This window comes from Loxodonta africana, chromosome 21, assembly GCF_030014295.1.
Source record: "Loxodonta africana isolate mLoxAfr1 chromosome 21, mLoxAfr1.hap2, whole genome shotgun sequence".
NCBI classification, from domain to species: Eukaryota; Metazoa; Chordata; class Mammalia; order Proboscidea; family Elephantidae; genus Loxodonta; species Loxodonta africana.
In genome coordinates, this window is record NC_087362.1 from 74,506,557 (window position 1) to 74,521,391 (window position 14,835).

The 14,835-nt window shown below is 40.2% G+C and overlaps 1 protein-coding gene across 2 annotated transcripts in view; it reads right to left on the reverse strand.

The window, feature by feature from the left end:
* Positions 1-14,835, reverse strand: part of VPS35 (VPS35 retromer complex component) — a 28,587-nt gene that overhangs the window by 13,332 nt on the left and 420 nt on the right. The window contains exons 2-9 of one of the 2 annotated variants that reach the window (XM_023555665.2): positions 10,657-10,781; positions 8,658-8,756; positions 6,611-6,707; positions 5,969-6,092; positions 5,319-5,501; positions 3,440-3,653; positions 2,266-2,349; positions 940-1,049 (exon numbers count right to left, since the gene is read on the reverse strand). In XM_023555665.2, coding sequence (XP_023411433.1) covers positions 940-1,049; positions 2,266-2,349; positions 3,440-3,653; positions 5,319-5,501; positions 5,969-6,092; positions 6,611-6,707; positions 8,658-8,672 — 827 coding nt within the window. In that variant the 5' untranslated portion in view covers positions 8,673-8,756; positions 10,657-10,781. The remainder of the gene's footprint in view (positions 1-939; positions 1,050-2,265; positions 2,350-3,439; positions 3,654-5,318; positions 5,502-5,968; positions 6,093-6,610; positions 6,708-8,657; positions 8,757-10,656; positions 10,782-14,835) is intronic. The other variant, XM_003416340.4, reaches the window with a different exon arrangement.

The window sequence follows — 14,835 nt, forward strand, 5'->3', positions numbered from 1 at the left end:
CCCATTCCCAGCAGCACAGCCATGACTATGACCTGCTTGTCCCAGCCACGGGTGTATGCTTGTTTTGCTGTGAACAGAGGATCACTACTGACAGGGATGGCTAAGTGACACTACATTCAACACAGAAAATCCAGTTAGTAGCTTCCTTTAAGAGTAGACCCAGTTAGTACCGAACTCTGCCTGCCTAGGACTGAGCTGATAATTTGAAGAGTTCTGTTGTCTGAATCTCAGACTTCAAAATTAGTAATTAGATATTTAAAACATAATAAAAGGTATGTGCAGAAGGAAATCTGCACTTGGGTTTCTGGTTTCATAGTGACAATGATGTGTGTACCCAGAAGTAGGCTGCTTTACCACTCAGCACGGTGACAAGCAGTCACTCGGTAAAGCCATTATCAAAGGCCAGGTTTTACACCTTTACATCAATGGCTAAAAAAATAAAACTCAAACCTAAAGGAGATTAACTAAACATATTTGATATTTAAAAATTCTTAAGAAAATGTTCTGAGGACAGAGTGAACGTTCTCAATACCTGATATCTACGGCTACTCAATGGAAAAGATTCAATCAGATCAGTTTGCACTGAAAAATAACTTTCATCACAATAAAAAACAAGTTTTATTCTTCACTGATGTTTGGATTTGTCAGATTTAAGTGATGGGTATGTACAATAATGTCTTTAAATGTCAGTTAATGTCACAGATTAACAACACTCATTATCCAGACACCTGCACAGCTAAAAGCTAACCCTTGGCCACACCTAAGTGAGGCAAGCACCCAGGAGATATTCAGACCTACTGAACTAAATTATTTGTAGCGAATTACGTTAAAGTCACTGATTTAATAAAAAGGTACCAGAATCAAATAATCCACGAAAATGTTTTCAATCCATGATTCCCAAGGCCGAGCACTATGCCCTCTAGTGTTTTAAGCTCTTACCTGTCAATTAAAGCAATGATTATGTTCTTCACATTTACATTTTGGTGTAACTCAGCACAGGCCCGAAGAAAAGGATTCAAAGTCTGAAGGTGAAATTCATCAGGGAAAACCTGAAAATCAAGTAATTATTGATTGATGTAAGCCAAAGTATTTCATATAAGATGCTGGGCTCATTTATAGTATTTAAAATTCTTATTTGTAAAAAAAAAAAATCACTTTAAATCTTCTACAACTAAACTCAACCGCAGTTGATCCTCATTATTCACAGATTCCATATTTGCAAATTGGCCTGCTCGCTAGAATTCATTTGTAAGCCCCAAATCAATACTCTTGGCCCTTTTGTGGTCGTCTGTGGACACACAGAGAGCAGCGCGTGCTCCCAGCTGAGGCTCAACAAGGTGACCCTGCCTCTTCTTTTCAGCTCTCCTGCTCTGAACAAGTGCCCTTTTCACCATCTATTTAATGCCACATTTTTGGCATTTTCAAGCTTCTTGTAGGTGATTTCGATGTTTAAAATGGCCCCCAAGCACGGTGCTGAGGTGCTGGCTAGGGTTCCTCTAAGTACAGGAAGGCTGTGATGTGCCTTACAAAGAAAATGTATATGTTAGATAAGCTGCATTCTGGCATGAGTTATAGTGCTCTTGGTCAGGAGTTCAATGTTAACGAGACAACAATACATATACAACAAACCAAAAACCAAACCCGTTACCACAGAGTCAATTCCAACTCACAGCAATCCTGTAAGACGGAGCAGAACTGCCCCATAGGGTTTCCAAGGAGCAGCTGGTGGATTTGAACTGCCAACCTTTTGGTTAGCAGTTGTTTGTCCTTAACCACTGTGCCACGAGGGCTCCATATGTTAAATGAGGTGTCTTTAATCAGCAAAACTCACATAAGACAGAGTTACGTACTGATCAGTTGATGAAGACGTGTGCCCAGGAACCTAATCCTATATTTCCAGAACTGGTTCAGTGTTCATTAATTCAGCATTTGTGGTGACTTTACAGGTCCTATCATGGGTAACAAGACTCAACTGTACATTACTCTTGAGCCTCACTAAACATAAGCCCAGATGGAAATATTCCATTATGCAAAGTACACCTACCATTAGAATAAAGCTAATTTGAGACCCAGAAAATCTGGAACTATCCTTTCCTACATTTGGGAAAAAAATCACACCAATACAAAGACCAAGTTATTAGGTGGAGAAAGGAAAATTCTTTACTCGGGAAAGCATATTTTGTATTCTGTCAAGATTTTTTCAAAACAATGAAAATTAATAAAAGGTAAAATGGGTCCCTTTGAAAAATGAAATGTTCCTACTACCTGAATAATACACTCCATGAGATATTCTTGAGCCAAAGCATCCCTGCAATTCACAACTTGCTCCAATATGCCAGTCAAAACAATCTAAAAGAGAAAAAACAGAACCAACAGTTAAACTATTTTTAAAATCCTAAGACAGTCCTCTAAAAATGCATCTGATCTATTAACCTGGAAATCATATTACAGATTTTTCTCACATACTTCATTTGTAGATCAAATGTTCACAGGTGTCTCAAACTAAAAATCGTTTAGGATGAAGTCTACCTTAACAATTTTTTTTTTTCTTTTATGGTTTGTGTTTATTTTTAGGTCCTAAGAAATCTTCATCTAACTCAAGGTCATAAGCATTTTCTTCTAAATGTTTTATAGTTTTAGGTTTTACATTTAGGTTTATGATCTATTTTTGAGTTTTTATACATGGCGTTAGGGATGAGTCAAAGGTTTTTGTTTTTTGGTTTTTATTGTTTTGTACTGTTCCAGAACTATCTGTTGAAGTTTGCCTTTGTACCTTTGTCAAAAATAATTGATCATACACATGCAGGTCTAACCTGGACTGTCAATTCCAAGAATCGGCAAATCTGGCCTACTGCCTGTTTTTGCAAACAAGGTTTCAGTGGACACAGCCATGCCTATTCACTTCATATCATCTGTGACTGTTTTTACACTACACCTTCAGAGCTGAGTAGCTGTGATGGATCACAGGCTTACAAGGCCAAAAAATATTTACTATCTGCTCCTTTACAGAAAAAGTTTGCTGATCCCTGCTTTAGGCTCTCTCAATAACTCATGTGTCTATCATTTTGCTGATACCACAATATCTTACTGTGGCTTTACAGTAAACCTTGAACTGGTTGCTTGAGTGCTCCAACTTTGTTCTTTTTCAAAATTGTTTTGGCTGTTCTGAGTTCCTTGCTTTTTCATATAAAATTTAGAATCAGCTTATTGATTACTACAAAACAAAAAAAAAAAAGCCTGCTGGGATTTTGGTTGAGGTTACACTGCCTGCAAAGATCAATGTCAGGAAAACTAGTATTTTGATAATCCTGAGTCTTCCAACCCACGACAGTGGTTTTCAATGCAATGCTAGTTAATAAAAAATATTTACATTTAAAAAATCAGGTTTCGATTTGTATCTCATTACATAAAAAAAGGTAACAAGTAAAAAGATAAAAACCTGTTTATAACGTTCCACATTTACACCTTCCAACTGACTGAGGCGCACCAAATTTGTTCCCACTAAAATTCTCAGTTCTTGTCTCTCTCGCTCTCTTTTTTCTCTGTCCCGGCTATGTCCCTGATGCTGCATCCGCACCCAGAGCTTGTTCATTTCTGCAAAGTTGAGTAGTACAAAATCCATGGAATCATTGATATCGCCAGTTGTTTCTTCACTGCAAAAACACAATGAAAAATCCTTACACGGTATTTAAATTACAGGATCAAATTACTACCACGCCTCCCTTTCTGCATTTCTTCCTAATTTCTGTATACACCAATGCTTTCTAAAGGCCACTTTCAACTTCATTTGGCTCAGTGTTAAATTTCAAGGGGAAGAGACTAGGGAAAAATACCAAGGGGAGGACACATATAACAAGTTTAAAGGGACAAATGACCTTTCCCAAGCCCCTTCCTTGGGCCAATATGCCTTGCTTTTATGGCAACTCCCTTAATTCAAAAAAACCCATTGCTGTTGAGTCGATTCTGACTCACAGCAACCCTACAGGACGGAGCGGAACTGCCCCACAGGGTTTCCAAGGAGCTGCTGGTGATCTGAACTGTGACCTTCTGGTTAGCAGCCATAGCTCACCACCCACCCAACCAACCAAACCCACTGCCATCAAGTCGATTCCAATTCATAGTGATCCTATAGGACAGTGTACAACAGCCTCATAGCGTTTCCAAGGAGTGCCTGGTGGACTTGAACGCCGAACTTTTGGTTAGCAGCCACAGCTCTTAGCCACTACGCCACCAGGGTTTCCATAGCTCACCACCAAAAAAAAAGCTCCTTAATTCAAAAAGTCTTAAGAAATTGATACTTATGATTCACTGCTAACTACATCACTATATTGTAGAATATGTTTATGTTCTCAGTTGGATTCTAAGCTTTCTAAGGGAAGTGATCATGTATTTCCTTGCTTTTTCTATACCCTCTAGGATGGGGAACTTAAAGAAAAAAAATGTTTTTACCAATTGCCTAATTAAAGTACAAAACTAAAAGTCAATATCATAATAAAGCAAAAAAACTTCACCATCTTTACCTGTTAAGTTTTTATCTTTTCTGGATGCTTAAATTTTTTCACATGTGTGGTAAAATTATACTACGATTTTTTTTTGAAATTATACACCTTTAAAAAAATTACGAATTAACTCTTTTAAAAGAAATTAATTTCCTAGATCTAGGCAATCTCTGACATGAACAGTCAGCTCACCCGGATGGTTGCAGACCACTGCCGGCTGGCTGGCTGCCACCGTTTTAGGACAAAAGTAAAGTGAATCTGGGTACTGCAATACTGGTCACACCAAAGGCAGGAATCTCTCTTAATGTTTTGTTTTTTTTTTTTTTGAGTTAATTATCTAACTTGTGTGCACAGATCATTAAAATCACATAAATTCTAGGGTAAAAAGTATTCCATAAATTTGGTAACAATAAAAACTGACAGTCAATAAACCACATGAAAACTGGCTAGCACGGAGAAAATGTTAAGCATACTTCATTATTTCATCACAAATACAATTTTCAAAATGTAACTCATTTAAAAAGCCATACTTTCAAAGAATATTTGATGTACTGGAAAAATGTCCTCAGTTATGTTAGCTGAGGAAGTAGGTTCTAAAATTATATTACTATAAAAATGAAGACCTGTTTGCATAAAAGTACATTTTCTTTTATCAATGAGTTCTTTATCACAAAGGAAACCTATACACAAAAAGCTGCCAGCAGCTAACTGTGGGTGGGAGAATTATAGATATTTATTTTCTTCTTTATACTTATGTTTTTTATATATTCTACAATGAAAAAATATTACAAGTATAATCAAGGAAGAAAATTCACTTACTCTGTTGGCTCTCCTTCATCAGGTAAGATGTTCCTGGTACACTGAAGAAGGTAATTTCGAAGAAATAGACCCCTCAAGGGATGCTGAACACCACGGCACATTTCTACCAAATCTTTCAAGATATCTTTCCTGGACTGAGGAAATGACTTAACATACACAACTCCAACCGTGATCAATAGATAACTAGGAGGATTAGGAAGAAACATTTAATTAGAAAAAAAATATTAAAAAACCAAGAATGACTATGTCCAAACACAGTGAAAACAAACATTAAATAAACTAGACAGGGATCATGCTGTTCTCTCCTCCACAATGAAGAAAACGCTCTCTAACTTAAATGTAGCCACTCAGTGACACCTAAATAAATACCTGCCTATTTCTCCCTCTCACCTTTAAACACATTAAGAATAACTGTCATACTAAATTTTTTTGATAGTCAAGGCATTAAACAAAATAGCGTGTCTTTTTTTTTTTTCCATTTCTAAAATTCCTCAAATCTCCATATAAAAAGTAAAGTTTATTACACTCTAAATATTCATCTCAATTTGGTAACAGATTAAATAATCTCTAACGTCAGTAACAAGCCACTCCTTTTAAAAGATCCAACATGCAGAGAGGCCATGACAGCCTGGAGACTCCCGGTTACTCACAGTCTGGGGATGATGTTCCCAGCATACTGCACGAGCTCGTAGAGATCCGCCACCTTCCTTCCTTTAGCAAACTCCTCTGTCAGGTACACCTCCAGGTAGTGCAGCTCATCAGAGATAGCCATATCTTCAGCTGTGGTGAAGGACTACAGACAAACTTGTGGGCAGGTACCTCAGGACCCAGTCCTTTAGGAGGGCAGATTTAAGTGAAGATGGAATGTCTGTTGAACTTTCTTTACTTTGAAACGTAACGGCTGAAATCAAGGGTGTGAGGGGAAGCAAAGCAATAAAGACAATGTCTGTCTGACTGCTGTGGGTTCAGAAATAGCAACATCACTGAATTCCTTTCCATCTCAGAGCCCTGTGTGACAATATCTAAGTGTTCAAGAGCCAACTGCCTAGCAAACTCAATATCCTTTATAAAGGTTCTGAAAATTGAGACATTACAGCACCCATTCTAAAGACACGTAAGCAGAGAAAAAGGTTATTCTTTAAAAGTAAATTTTTCTTTTTCTCATTTAGCACATCTGCTTAGAGAAGGAGTAGCATTTGGTTAAGACAAGGAAGAATAATATAATTACTCAAATATTTAATAGACAACAAAAAAAGTGGCCTTATCAAAAACAAAGTCCGTTCAAAAGATACAAAGCTCATAGTAGCTCTTTGGTGACAACATAGACGTCCGGAGTTCACCAAGCATGTTAGAAGCATGCTTCAGCGCATCCATAAGCTTGTTTTTGTCCTACAGAAACAAGAAAATTGATGAGAATGCTTAGCTTAAATGAGATTTAACTCGGTTATATGAACTCTCTACATCAAGAATTTTTTACAAAGCTTTAAAAGTATACGTTACTAAAACCTTTTAAAACACAAGAAAGTAGCTTTAGACAGTTTCACTCTGTCTTTTCTCTACAGAAAAAAAAAAAAAAGCACGATTCCTGAGGAGGGATGCAGAGCTCACAGGTCTGACATATCCAGTACTGTGAGCTTCCTCGTTCAGCTCTAGTCTTGTCAGGCCCTAGAGACAGCAAAACTAGCTCCATCAATTCACATTTTACCTACAACCAAGAGAGCTGGCAAATGACTCTTCTGAAACAAGATACTATCCTGACAGTGGCTTTGTCACAGCCCACTCCTCAGAGCCGTCTACAACAACTATCCATGCAAGTCCCCTTTTCTCTTGTAGTCTTCAAGCCCTCACGAGGCCCATGTCCCACTGAACACATACACACAGAAAACCCCTTTGAGATAAAGGACACACTATCCATAGACAGGAAGAGAAAGAAGTAATAGCAAGCTCCATACCCGTCCATTTTCTTCATCCCAAGATGTTTATTTTTATTTGCAAACTTGTTTGCAAGGAAAGCAATACTTTTTTTTTTTGCAAGGAAAGCAATACAACAGGTACAATCCGTTAAAAAGCTTATTACTAAGCTTTGAAAACTATTAAAGACACTTTACAAAGGTAAGGTATGCTTATGGACCGCACTGTGTCTCAAAAGAATGTGTTGTGAATCCTAGCCCCTATAGTGGTTATACGGAGCCCTGGTGGCTGAAGTGCTTGGCTGCTAACCGAAAGGTCAACACTCCTCGGAAGAAAAGATCTGGCGAACTGCTTCCGTAAAGGCTATAGCCTAGGAAACCTCATGGGGCAGTTCTAATCTGCTGGGATTGGCTATGAGTTGGGATCGGCTCCATGACAATGGGTTATAGTGGTTATAATCCAATTTGGGAGTAAGTCTTTGTTATGTTAATGAAGCAATATTAGTGTAGGGTGTGCTTAAATCAATCTCTTTTGAGATATCAAACAAGCAGATTAAGCACAGAGAAGCAAGCAAAGACGGGGAAGAGAGATGCCATCCCACATGATGATCGCCAAGGAGCCAAGGAACAGAAGCTAAAGAGAAGAACCTTCCCCCCAGAGCCAAAAGAGAGAATGTCTTCCCTTCGAGCTGGTGCCTTAAATTTGGACTTATAACTTTCTAAACTGTGAGAAAATAAATTTGTTTGTTACTTCTGTAATAGCAGCACTAGATGACTAAGGCAGATATTATTATCATCATCACAACTTATGACCTGAAGTACCAGCCTATTTGGTTCCATTTCATGAATTTTAACCCAAAGAATCTCTAGTTTCTACACAGATGAACTCCTAGCCTGTATTTTAGAACAAGAAAATATATAATTTTTCTAGTTTCTACAATAAATATAACTATTTAGGACAAAAATAAACTTGCAAGGTATTTGGGGGGAAGCTGAATAATTCAAATTGAAAGACTACTGAAATCCACTCATTCAATAAACACTCACTGAAAAAAAAAAAAAATTAAATGTCAAGCACTCCCTCGGTCTGGGGTAGAGAACCAAAGAGGCTAGTAACTCAGGGCAGATGCTGGCTGGCGTGGTGGTAACACAGTGGTGTGCCAATACAGACAGGGTCTCTTGCAGTCCCAGAACTTACATTCTGCTACAGTAGACAGACAATCCCTAATCATAACATAAACGTGAGTAAACAGGGCCAGCTGCAGAAACAGCTTTGCACAGTGCTTGAGGGAGGTGAGCACTGAAGACAGATGCTGGTGGACGCTGGAGGTTAGCTTTACCAGAACCAGCGGTGCTACGTGGCTTCAGAACACATGCAGGTGCTTCCCCAAGTAGGCTGCAACTGTGTGCCCCTCACTGTGATTCTTACCAGGCATCTTTTCATCTGGAATGACTGGACCTTCACAGCCTGTATTGCTTCATCCAAGAGCTTTTCCTGCTCATCCTGAGGTGACTGCTGTGTCGTAGGCTGAAAAACAAAAAAAACTCCCACCAACGTCTCATTAGAACTCTCTTCTAGCCAAAACTGCTGTTTCTACAGTTCTAGCCATGGCTAAAACTCTTCCTAGGCTTTCATATAAGCCTCATTCTAGTTCAACATATCAAACTTATTTCCCAACTTCTGACAACTCTGGGCTGTGCCCAGTCACTTAATAGCATGAGACTGCTGAAGGGTAACAGTAACATGTACAGAGAATTTCCTCTTTCAGAAGCTACCTCAACATTCTTGGAGCAGAGTGCCCTCAAAGAAACACGTGGTGGTGGTTTATGGTTGTCTGTATTGTGTTAATAAGCTTTGAATCTAACCAACTGAAGCGGACAGCCACCCAACTCGTCTAATTCTTCTGACAAGTATATCACAAAAACAAGCAAACCCGTTGCTGTCGAGTCAATTCCAACTTACAGTGACCTACAGGACAGAACAGAACTGCCCCATACGGCTTCCAAGGAGCAGCTTGGTGGATTCGAACTGCTGAACTTTTGGTTAGGAGCCAAGCTCTTAGCCACTATGCCACCAGGACTCCTTCCCTTATAAGTTCAGTCTAACCCAAATCTCTAGAACTCTTTTTCTCCAGATTACTGTTCATCTGTGTTTCAGTCTACTGTTACAGCAAGGAACTAGTTTATGAGGTGACTAACCCCCTTTCTTCTTACGCAATATGTAACAAGGGACTAAACAGCTTGGAAATAAAGTAGTGGAAATTGTTAATAATCAGTATTAGAACACCAAAAAGAGTCCTCTTCTCAAGCACCTAGCTTACATCATTTCAAATATACAGATCTGCAGCTCTAAGGAACACGATATACCCAGAAACTCTTCTCTCTGCCATCAGCAAAGCTCTGCCTGCACAATGAACTAGCTCCCTACAACAGAACCCACTCCTTATTCCATGGTGTAGAAACACTGCTCATACCCCTAACTCAGCAGGACGCGTGTTATCATTGCAAATACAGGTCACTTTTACATCCTTGAAATCCAGCATTGCCTGATTCCGAATGGATGCTTCCTAAGTGTTTACTGTAGCCCTAGTGGCACAGTGGTTAAAGCACTCGGCTGCTAACTGAAAGGTTGGCAGTTTGAACCCACCAGCCGCTCCATGGGAGAAAGACGTGGTAATCTGTTTCGGTAAAGATTTACACCCTTGGAAATCCTAGGGACAGTTCTACTCTGTCCTATAGGGTAGCTGTGAAGCAGAATCAGCTCAACGGCAACAGGTTTCGTTTCATTCTGGTTTTCTATAGAGTCACTGTGAGTAGGAATCAACTCAACAGCAGTGGGTTTGGTTTGATTTTTTTGGTGTGAATGAACTAGCTTTAGAATGTTTAGATTTAGATTACGCAATTAATAAAAATAACAAAAGACAATGAATCGTAAAGGCAGAAAGCAAGGACTAACTAAATCTGGTCTGTTTCATTACCCCCAGACAATAAAAACATGTCATTTTGAGATCAACAAAGGAACATGAGCCATATAATCCCACTTCTGAACTGGAATCATTCACAAAAATAGAAAACTTTCTCTTGGTCTAATTTTGGAAAAAGAAAAAAAAATTGAATAACAAGCAATGCCAAGCATCTCCTTTGATTTCATACCTATGATAAGCCCTAGTAATCTGAGTCTCCTGAACTAAAGTGTTCCTCAGAAGCATTAATGACACTAAATTTGAAAGAAAAAGTTAGGGTCTATTAAATTAAACTTGAAGAGAACGTGAATTTATACAGCAGAATTTTTAGTGCAAAATGCTGTTTTCAGAGGCCAGACAACACCAGTATTCAAGGATTCTGACTTAATGAAATTCAGTATTCACCCTGGGCTTATCCTCTGAGAACTTCAGTGGGCCCAAGTTTGGATTTTTTTAGCTCCTTACCTTTGAATGTAACAGATTTAACAATTATTAGCATGAATGGATTCTGCTACGTTCAGATGGCCAGCTCAGAAATAAGCGTTGTTAGCTGTTAGGTGACGTTGAGTCGGTTCCAACTCACAGTAACCCTATGTATAACAGAACAAAACACTACTGGTCCTGTGTCACCCCAGAAATTAGTGGTATAATATTCATAATAACTACTTTTTTTTTATAGCAAATAAAACTATGGTTATAATGAGATTACAAACAGTTCCAAAAACATTTTAATATAGCTGATTAGTTAGTCGTCTTTAAACAAATGAAAAATATTTTAGCAAAATTCTTCTACTTTCTATCAGCTGGACTTAAAACTAATAGATAAGTATATGTAGGAAATTACAGAAGACGACTTACTACTAAGTAGGCCACAAATGAAAAAATAAGCTATAATAAAAAAGCGTGTTTTTAAAAATTACTCATTACACACAAAAAGAAACAATTTTTGACGGTTATGAGGGAGGGGAGGGGTGGAGATGGAAAAACACTAAACAGATAAGTGGTAACTTTGATGAAGGGTAAGACAGTGCACAATACTGGGGAAGCCAGCACAACTTGTGCTCCACAGACACATCCAAATTCCCCGAGGGACCAAATTGCTGGGCCGAGGGCTGTGGGGACCATGGTCTCGGGGAACATCTAGCTCAATTGGCATTAACATAATTTATAAAAAAAAGTTCTCATTCAACTTCGGTGAGTAGCATCTGGGGTCTTAAAAGCCTGTGAGTGGCCACCTAAGATATCCCACTGGTCTCACCCTTTCGGGAGCAAAAAGAGTGAAGAGTTACACGAGGGAAAGATTAGTCCAAAGTACTAATGGACCACATCTACCAAGGCCTTCACCAGACTAGTCTAGCACAACTAGATGGTGCCTGGCCACCACCACTAACTGCTCTGACAGGGATCACAGTAGAGCATCCTGGACAGAGCTGGAGAAAAAAGTAGAACAAAATTCTAACTCACAAAAAAAGACCAGACTTACTGGTCTGACAGACTGAAGAAACCCTGAGAACATGGCCCCCGGACACCCTTTTAGCTCAGTAATCAAGTCACTTCCGAGGCTCACCCTTCAGCCAAAGACTAGACAGGCCCATAAATCAAAACGAGACTATAAGGAGGCACAACAGCTCAGGGGCAAGGACTAGGAGGCAGGAGGGGACAGAAAGGCTGGTAATAGGGAACCCAAGGTCGAGAAGGGAGAGTGTTGACATGTTGTGGGGTTGGTAGCCAACGTCATGGACAGGATATGTACTGTTTAACGAGAAACTAGTTTGTTCTGCAAACCATCTAAAGTACAATTTAAAAAGTTACTTATAAGACAATACAGTTATGATACAAATGGCTATTCTAAGGGAGTATTCTGACTCCCTCCATGGGACGCATCACATACAGCAGAAACGGTTACAACACAAACATGCTATCATTAAAACACAAGCCAGACAACCAGTGTCTCCTCATTCACGAACATGGTTTCTCATTCACAAATGACTGAACAACCTCTGTACTTATCGGCTATATGAATCCTAGAAAAACGGAGACACCATATAATCGAGACAGAAATTAACCCCAAATGTCCACCAACAGATGGACTAAAAACATGTAGCATATCCAGACAATGGAATATTATTCACCCATAAAGAGAATTAAAGTTCTAATATGTGTTATGACACGGATGGACTTTGAAAACATTATGCTGAGGGAAGTAAATCAGACAGAAAGGGACAAATACTTTATGATCCCACGAAATAACAAAAAAAAAAGAAAAAAAGTCTTTTTTTTTTTTTAAGAACGGGCATATTCAGAGACAAAAGTCTGTCAGTGGTTACCAGAGGCTGGGGGTGGGGGTGGGGGCGGGATGGGGTGGTTACTGTTCAAGGGGAACTGAGTTTCCACTGAGGATGATGATGCAAAACTTTGGAAAATGGTCAGTGGGGCTGGCTGCACAACATGGTGGATGTGTAACTAATGCCACTGAATTGCAGACTTAAAAATGGTTAAAATACATATCTTACCACAATAAGCTTTTTTAAAAGGTTGAAATTAACATTTGTGATTACACCCATTTTAGTCTGAGACGAGGTCAAACAGCCCTCCCGAGTCTACACAGTTATAAGGTGCAGAGAAAAGAAAAGCAGAGCATGAACTGATAACTTATAAAATTACCCTCCACTCAAGCAACGGAAACGTTGGTGGCGTAGCGGTTAAGAGCTATGGCCGCTAACCAAAAGGTTGGCAGTTCGAATCCATCAGGCACTCCTTGGAAACTCTATGGGCAGTTCTATTCTGTCCTATAGGGTCGCTATGAGTCGGAATCGACTAGACAGCAACAGGTTTGGTTTTTCAAGCAATATGCCTTCGTTTCCTGTTCTATAATACAGTGATAATAAGAATACTTATGTCACTGTTAAGAGGAATAAATGAAACGATACAAGTAAAGCTCAAACAGCCTAGCGCTGAGTAATAAACACTATGTGTTTCCATTATCGTATCCTCCTTAAATACAAGCAATTCTTTCCACCCACCCTATTAACCTAATTGTTGGTCAATCCTCTCACTTGAATGCTGGAGATATAATCTAACAATATTATGAAAATTTGTTGTAAGATGAAAACACTAATCTCACAAACATACAAAATCTCATGATGTTAATGAAAGCGCTACTTTTAAAATAATGATAAGCCACAAATTAACAAATGAAATAGGGAGAATTAAGGATGAGGAGGGCTGGGAACTTCAAAACATAATAAATCCGGATACCAAAGTGGTTCAACTTCCTTTACCAAGACATTTCCCCAGGAATGCTGGGATAGAGCACACCATGAGCATTTACTACTACCAGCTTCCCCTGCTGGCAACACCCTTTCTTCTCCACCTGGAGGAATTCTGCTCACCAGGTGGTTCAGTCCATATGTCACTTCCTATAGTCTTCCCCAAACTCCAGACAGAACTGCTCCCTTCGTGTCCCAAGGCACTGAGAGAGCAGTGCTAGTGAAGCAATCCTCACACTGTATCACAGTAAGTTCAGCTTCAGTTCTCTGAGAGCAAGGACTGTGCCTGTACCCGGGGCCTAGCACTATCCACGACACAGAAGGCACACAAGGTGTTTGATGAATTCTAGAATTTTAGGTCTGGGACAGGCCAAAGAGGCCAACATTTGTTTTCAGATGCAAAAGTGAGACTCATAAGACTGAGTGACTCGCCCAAGTCACAGACACAGAGGCTGTGACAAGGTCGATTCCCAGGTTTCCTTTCCAATAAAATTCATGTAGACAGGGCCGCCGTGTCTGGCTCACTGCTTCAAAATGCTCCATCAAGGCCAGAACCTGGTGCACAGCAGAACCTCAGTGAAGTGCCTTCCATTACAAAACACATGTCAGTCTATAAACGGTGAGCAACAGACAAATTCTAGTTAAATATTTACACCAGTCTTATATCAATTCCGAACTGCAAACGTTCTGAAAATACGCAGAATCATCCATCTTGCATGGCAACATATGAAAATAGTAAAAATTACATATCAAAAATTCCTTTCTGCTTTCTGGGATTAACACATTTAAAAGGAAGACTGCTTCCAGGCCTACTGAAGTCTGCCCACATGCACTGACATACAGTACCCTAGCATGTAAAAACATTATTTATACAGTGCAGACTATGTCAAACGCTAATAAAACCCAAGCGTCGACTTGCCTTGGTAGGAACCAGACACAAGGGTTCGCATTTTCAGGAAGTTCAAGTCTACCGGCCTACAGCCCCTCCACGACGGAGAGGAGCCAAGGAGAACGACCACTTGCAGCGAGTCAAAGGTTAGGATTTCACCAGGCGGAAGGCCAGGAGAGCCATGGTGCCCGTGGACGACGAACGTCCCCAGCAGCTCTCTCCCTTCCGACCGCCAGCACTCAGGACCGTAGCACGCGTCCTCCCAGGGCACTCCCATCTGCAGCCCTGGACTTCGCTGACCTGCCCTGACAGCCCAGGGGCCCCGATGGGGCAGGGCCCGCATTTCGGCACCGGACAGGCCGCGGGTCCGGCCGAGCGCCACCCCGCACAAAGGTGGGCGCGCGAGCAAGCGAGCGAGGGGCGACCTCTGGGCGGGTCCGGCCGCCGCCTACCGCCTGGGGTCTCGACGCCCCCGACCGCCGACGC